We start from the raw sequence: 7,893 nt of genomic DNA on the forward strand, positions 1-7,893 counted from the left end.
GCTCTTAAGAAAAACTCTTACTAGGGAAAAAACTCTTCAAATGGGAAATGACTCAGATAACTCCCAAATTACTGGAGAGAGAGAGAGAGAGAGAGAGAGAGAGAGAGAGAGAGAGAGATCACACATTTCGGAAGCAGGACATAATTAAATCCTCAGTGATCTCAGGCGGCAGGGCCAAAGGCTTCTTACTGACTGAGGCCTCTGGGGAATTTCATCCACTTCTATCAGCTACTAACTAGAACTTTGGAAGTTTGGAGAATTAAAATTTGGTTAAGACCATTTCATAGCTGTGGATTTTAATGATGCCTTTTAATTATGGTTTCTGTCTATTCAAGGTAAAATTCCATGACTTATAAAACTATCCTTATGATTACAGGCAAGGAAAGTTAAGGACATGAACAAAATAAGGAATAACTGGACAGCAGATAAGAGTATGTACTTGAACATTGATTTATAGGAAACAATTTCGTCATCAGGCAAAGGTAAAGGTATGAAATATCCATTTAATTCTTTCTTCTTCTTATGATGTCATGAACGTTTTGCCTTCATTAAAGTTCCCAAAAGTCCTATAAAATGTATCTGAATATCTACTTAGCTGTTATCTCCTTCCTCTTGGAATGTAGAAAAGTCTTTCAATCAGAAATATAATCTAAGATAGACAGGAAATTATTTACATATGAAATCTATTCTCGACAGTCTCTGCCAAAATAAATAATTTCTTTTTATCATTCATCCCGCAAAGACGTCTTCATTTTTCAATGTAATAATTTTTTAAAAATTCAGAGGTCTTCCATAGCATTGTGTCATGTGAATATAATAAATAGTTTTTATGAAGATTGATATTCTGGGACATCATTAATGTCTGGAGCGAAAACCAGAATTCTCTGACTCTGGTCGTTATTAAATTTGAATATTCTCTCTCTCTCTCTCTCTCTCTCTCTCTCTCTCTCTCTCTCTCTCTCTCTCTCTCTCTCTCTCCTTGGCGTATTTTTTGAAGGAAAATATTCTAAACGTAAGTTGAAATCCAGATTTTGATATATACGGAGAACTGTTGTTGACATTTTCACTTTTAATTCTCAGTTGCTGACAGAGACTCATAATTAATCAAAATCAGTTTCGTTCTGAATATGATGAATTTGTTTATTTTCTTATTGTTTTCGAAATGATAATTGTCACATTGCACAGAGAGAGAGAGAGAGAGTAAAAATAAGTACAGTGCAGACACAGTGATTTCCATTAATAACATTGATCAAAGTTTATTACAATATGAATAACAATCTTTAATTTAATTTTTTTCAGAAGTTCTGCATCGTCTCCGTTTTGGTGAGTGTTAATACATTATTCTTTTATTGAGGGGTATTCGTTTTTATTATTCTTTTTCAAGTTCTTTATTATTAGATATCTTTTGGAGAAGGGGGGGGGGTTCTACATATTTCCTCTGTGAATTGCTCTTTATTCCGTGACTTTAACTTCTCACAAAATCGTAAGTATTCCTAAATGTATAGTTTTGTTTATTTTTGGTCCAGTGTAACTGGTCGTCTTATGCTATTATTAATTATTAAAAATATTATTGGATTTGATTTCTTATTTATTGATTTAGTAACATCACAGACATATTAAATTTCTTTTATGAAGTATTTATGAATAATTGTAAAAATACTTTTTTAAATACTGAGCCATTCATTTTTTTTTTTTTTACAACACGTGGCATACACAAATAGTTTCTTGAAGAAGCGTTTGAACATTCATTTGCAAATTTAACAGCCGGTTCCGAGGAGGTATGAATGATCATCAAAAGCATTTACTTCTTCTTATTTTACATTATCACGACATTATAACTTTCCCAAAAGACTCTTAGTTCTGTACTCTAGCACGGGAATCCAGAAAATATTTTTAAAAATTATTCCACGTTGAAACATCCCAGATTCATTGAGCTTTGAAAATCTCCACCAACCCATTTAAAATTTTTACATAATTTTTGCTTAATTTATCGATGTTTTTTGACGCGCAATGTACAGTTCATATGGATCAGCTATTAAAGAATTGTTTAAGTCCCTGTTGAAAATAATTGAATTAGACTTTTTCAGAACCTGAAAACTTTGAACCTGTTGTCTGCAATTTTCCACAAGAAAAAAGTAAATGGTACTATCTAGATAAGTCTTCAGTGTATTGCGCGTTGGAAATATTCCTTCCAATTTTTTTTTTTTTACGATTGTTGTTGGCTCGTCAGGTGTTGTTATACCCAGGGTCCGAGCGTGGAATGCAGCCATTTCCAAAAACAATCAGCATTTTAGTCTGAATCCTTGACGCCAGAATCCGTTTTCAGAATCCTTTATGATAGCTCTCAGAGTCTGAGCATTCATCATACCTCAGGAAACGTTTCATAACGAGAAGGAATTCTGAGAAAGAATGGCTGATATCCTTCACAAGAATAGATATGAATCGAGGAAAGACTGCCAAGAATATCCAATTTGCAAAATAACCATTCGACCGTGTTTGAATCAGAATTTTGCAAGAGGTGCAGAAAATAACCTTCACGCCATTTAGCTTAGAAAAGAAGATATTCCAGCCACATCAGAGAGGCTGCACAGCCAATAAAAAGTTAATTTCTCAAACAGTCAGCGCTTAACCCCTGACCCAAATCCTCCTGAGGGAGGGATTAAGGTTCATCACAAAGTTTTGAGGGAAAGAATTTTGAACTTTTATGCAAAGCTCAGCATCCATCTCCCACCCGAGAGAATCTGATATTTTGCTGAACCTCATTAGAGCTCTCTCTCTCTCTCTCTCTCTCTCTCTCTCTCTCTCTCTCTCTCTCTCTCTCTCTCTCTCTCTCTGGCTGTGCCGGAGGATTTCTGTTTGTAGACTTTCCATTTCATATCTGCTTATTTTTCATAACATGTTTTGTACGCGTTTTTCTGTGACGTATCTCGGTGCCAGTATGACATTATGAATTCATATTCAGTTCATGTTAATACGGTAGAGTAGAAACTGTTTAAAAACGTAAGATTTAAAAAAAAAAAACAGAATATTCATAATGAGAAAGTTCAAGTTGGTGAAATTAGCCATAAAATATGATCATTTTATTTACTTGAAAGAAGCCAGGTACACTTCGGTGCAACTTGAATCTAATATTGGAACTTGCAAAGTTCCTAGACTATCAAGTCTTCACCTAACACGTCCTTGAGACTGAAGAGGATGGAATCATTGTCGATATTTAAATGATAGACCCTGGTAGGGGGAATGTGCACATAAATGTCCACAATATCTGTCAAGATGAAATAAACTTATTTTGGGAATCGTCAAGATTTTCATAATTGCGCTACAGAATTTTTCCACGTCGAGCAAAAGGTAAATGTCTTTGGGAATATGAATGAAAATTTAAGTTCTGTTTGAAGCTAAGAAAGCCTCGGGAAAAGAGATAGCATCAGATTTACTTCATTATTATTATTATTATTATTATTATTATTATTATTATTATTATTATTATTATTATTATTATTATTACTGAAAATACTTAAATATGATCAAGTCTGATAATGCAAAAGTAAAATGTTTCCTTTATACATCCTGTACTGTTATTATTATTATTATCATTATTATTATTATTGAAAGTACTTAACTATGAAAATGTCTGACAGTGCAAAAGGAAAACGCTCCCTTTGTGCATCCTATACTAAAGAGCAGAATAGAACTATTACAGAAGAAAATAATCAGAATGAAATCAGAAGATCTAACCACAAGTAACCATAAACATCACTTGTGTGTTTCTGAAAGTATTTTATTTTCCCATATGGATGAAATATTAATCCACTCTCTAAGTTCTGATTGGTCTCTTTGATAAGACATCTCTTTGGGACGTCTAAAATCTTAACCAAAGGAGTGATGGGGTTATGATACAGGAATTAGATCTTAGCTTACGACTGTCTAAAAATCAGATTTTAAACCTTTTCTTGTTTGAAATCGTTGCATTTCCAGAGTTTTGCTGTTTAATACCAAAATAATCGTAATAATATTTTGAGACCGAAGTCATTTGTCACTGGAGGCAAAAATCATTCAAAAATGATATGAAGAAAACTGTATTGCAAATCATCACGGCATTTAATTTTTTCTCGACCTAATTAAGACCTTCTTTGTTCAACTCTCTCTCTCTCTCTCTCTCTCTCTCTCTCTCTCTCTCTCTCTCTCTGATTTCCCCTTATGAAGAAACTTTGAGACTTCTCAGAACTTGTGAATGAATTTGAGAGCTTTTTCTCCCGCCTAGTGTATTGTATACGGCTTTCTTGTGGTCCTAATGGATTATGAATCCTTCCTGTTGCTTTACCCACAAAATAACAGTGTCTTTTTATGGATAATTTCCTTTAATGTATCGTGACTGATTTGCATGTGGAAATAACCTCAAGCAAGATTACACTCATAAACATACACACACACACACACACACACACAACGAAAGCCCTGAGTTAGAAATTATTTCAGCACTGTGTAGATTATCCCTGGTTTTACTAATGAAAGGAATGAGTTGATAAAGCTATTTTGCAAGAACAACTTGGAAGATGAAGTTTGTTCAAGAAATGAAGAAGACCACGGGTAAAATAAAATTGTGATGAAATGTGAATTCTAGACAACAGCTCCGATGTTTATATCCAAATCGGTTTATCTTCTGCAATTTGGATATTTTTGGTAGTTTTACCATACTGTCCATCTACTTTTGTGAAGGATAACGGCCGTTCTTTATCAAAATTCCTCCTGTTTGTTGCAAACTTTCATTTCATCGGCTTGTGAGGTATGACGAATGCTCAAACTCTCAGGGCTATCATAAAGGTTTCTGAAGATGTATTCAGGCATTCAGGATTCACACTGGAATATTTATAGTCTTTGGGAATGGGAACAATAGGAATCCAGCAGCTTTAGATGCATTCTACGTTCGGTCGGGAAGTATAACAATACCTCAGAAAGCAACGTGAATCATAAAAAAAAATATAAGGAATATCTTGAACACGCAACACATGAAAAACACATCATGGACCAATCGCTTTCTTCAGTAAAAGCCATAAAGCATATGAGAGAGAGAGAGAGAGAGAGAGAGAGAGAGAGAGAGAGAGAGAGAGAGAGAGAGAGAATCTTTTAGACTCAAAATGTCAGAACCATCACAGTGACCTGGGCATTGCTCAGGCAAGGTCATTCGAATGACGCCGAATGCAAATGGGGGAAACTCCATTGGGTATTCAGGTGGGGCAGTATGGGCACAGGTGGCAGCCTCTGATTGGCCCATTGCATTGGAGAAAGCGTCTTTAGTGGGCCGATGGATTTTGGGACTCGAGATGTGGACAACGGGTTACGATTCAACGGTTGTGTCTCATTGTCCGGATAATGACATTCTCCTTGCATTTTAAAACATTTTTACCTATTTTATGTATTTTTATCTATTTATTAATTCATTTTTTATTTTTAATAAGGGCGATCTCTTCCTGTATTTTCCTTGACATTCTCTTACTTTCTAATGAGCAACATATTCTTTGGAAGCTCGAATTTCAAGCCAATGGCCCCTTCGGTGGGCTTGTTCCATATGAGTAGGTTTTATCTTCTGAATAATAATAATAATAATAATAATAATAATAATAATAATAATAATAATAATAATAATAATAATAAACAGTGCACATAGCGAGAAAAGTGATGGACTCCTAAGGAAGCAGGATGCAACCCGAAACCCCACACTATGAAAACCACCCAGTCGAATAGGATGACTGTGATAGTAAAAAAAAAACAACAACAATAATAATAATAATAATAATAATAATAATAATAATAATAATAATAATAATAATAATAATAACTGAGACGTTTTTTAAGCAAAGATTCAGAGATAATTTCGTTCCTCGAATAAGTATTTTATTATTAGTAATACAGTATATCTCAATATTTAATTCCTTTGTTTCTGTTTTTCGTAGCATTCTGTCCCTCAGAAGGAAGATTTGATACCCGACGTTTTTCTACCAATTTCCTTGTAGTTTCTTTCAAAGAAAAATCAAAAGCGAAATGAACTTTTCCCCCAAAAGAAGCATCAGAGTTGTCTTTGTAGAAGCGCTTTTTTTCACATCATCGCTACAAAGGAAGGAAAAGGGACAGACAATAAACAATAGAGAACGAAGGATAAAAGTTGTCCTTTGAACCTCTCTTCTGGGTATAGAGGAACTAGAGAGGGTTCTATAATCCTCACACGTAAAGATATATTGTACTTTTGTCTTTGTTTCTTACTGTGTATTACTCTGTATTTCCCATCCCCCTTCTCTCTCTCTCTCTCTCTCTCTCTCTCTCTTCTTCTTCTTCTTCTTCTTCTTCTTCTTCTTCTCTCTCTCTCTCTCTCTCTCTTCTCTCTCTCTCTCTCTCTCTCTCTCTCTCTCTCTCTCTCTCTCTCTCTGGCACAGTTTTTGAGCTCGTTAGCCTAGATTTCACCACCAGTAATGATTTAGAATATATTATACATTAAATCATGCAAATTTTTCTCATGAAATTCCCCAACTAAAAAAAGGACCCAATATTCATAATGTACCTCAACTTCTCATCAGCATTCAGATTCAGGATGAAAGTGGAGTTTAATACAGTTTGCATTCCATTAATTAAATCGCGATCGAGTGAGGTTTAGGTTAATGAAACGTAAATTCAGTTTGGGAACTCCAAAAATGATACAGAATGAGTAACTGCGTTTGTAGAGACAAATTATAGTTTGTGATATTTCCACCAGTTCTGCAGAATTACCAAGTTATCTCACTCGTGTTTTTGTGGATCAGTTCGTCGGTAGGGACTGGAAAAAGACAAAACACCTGGAATAAAACTCCCATTCTAACATGACAAAGACCCAGTCCCTACCGACGAACTGATCCACAAAAAACACGAGTGAGATAACTTTGTAATTCTGCAGAACTGGTGGAAATATCACAAACTATAATTTGTCTCTACAAACGCAGTTACTCATTCTGATCATTTTTGGAGTTCCCAAAACTGAATTTACATTTCATTAACAAACCTCACTCGATCGCGATTTAATTAATGGAATGCAAACCGTATTAAACTCTTACTTTCATCCTGAATCTGAATGCTGATGAGAAGTTGAGGTACATTATGAATACTGGAAAAATTCCCATTTTTAGTTGGGGAATTTTCATGGGAAAATTTGCATGGTTTAATGTATAATATTATATTCTAAATCATTAGGTGGTGAAATCTAGGCTAACGAGCTCAAAACTGTGGCAGAGAGAGAGAGAGAGAGAGAGAGAGAGAGAGAGAGAGATTCAGAAAGAAGAAGAAGAAGAAATTATAAGAGAGAGAGAGAGAGAGAGAGAGAGAGAGAGAGAGAGAGAGAGAGAGAGAGAGAGAGAGAGAGAGATGGGAAATACAGAGTAATACACAGTAAGAAACAAAGACAAAAGTACAATATACCTTTACGTGTGAGGATTATAGAACCCTCTCTAGTTCTTGTGTACCCAGAAGAGAGGTTCAAAGGACAACTTTTATCCTTTGTTTTCTAAAATGTAGAATAGTTTGCCTAGCTCAGTTGTGGAATTTTGTGATCTCCGAATGTTTAAGCGAGGAGCAAATTCGTTCCTGCTCTCTGCTGCTGCTGACTTCTCTTGTTACCCATTTAAAATCTTATTTACGCTCAGTTTCCCTTCTTCTGTAGTGCTGAATGACATCACAGGCCCCAGCGCTTGGTCTTTGGCCTAAATTCTAGATTCTATTCTAGTCTATAACCAAAGTGGCCGGGTGCAGTAAACGAATTAGGTGAGTGCACTTCCGGACAGATACTATTCTCTGGTTACAAGTCCAACCGATTTGGGAATATTGCAATCTCGTGTTCGATTCGAAAGCCTCACACGATGCTGAGATCCTTTG

The 7,893-nt window shown here is 35.1% G+C and overlaps 1 protein-coding gene across 1 annotated transcript in view; it reads left to right on the forward strand.

Annotated features, from left to right (window-relative positions):
• LOC136846839 (uncharacterized) overlaps positions 1-5,393 on the forward strand; it is a 14,832-nt gene extending 9,439 nt beyond the window's left edge. Inside the window, exon 3 of the mRNA XM_067118107.1 lies at positions 5,173-5,393. Within this exon, the coding sequence (XP_066974208.1) occupies positions 5,173-5,393 (221 nt within the window). The remainder of the gene's footprint in view (positions 1-5,172) is intronic.
• Positions 5,394-7,893: the final 2,500 nt, after the last annotated feature.

This window comes from Macrobrachium rosenbergii, chromosome 15 (genome assembly GCF_040412425.1).
Source record: "Macrobrachium rosenbergii isolate ZJJX-2024 chromosome 15, ASM4041242v1, whole genome shotgun sequence".
In the NCBI taxonomy this organism is placed as follows: domain Eukaryota; kingdom Metazoa; phylum Arthropoda; class Malacostraca; order Decapoda; family Palaemonidae; genus Macrobrachium; species Macrobrachium rosenbergii.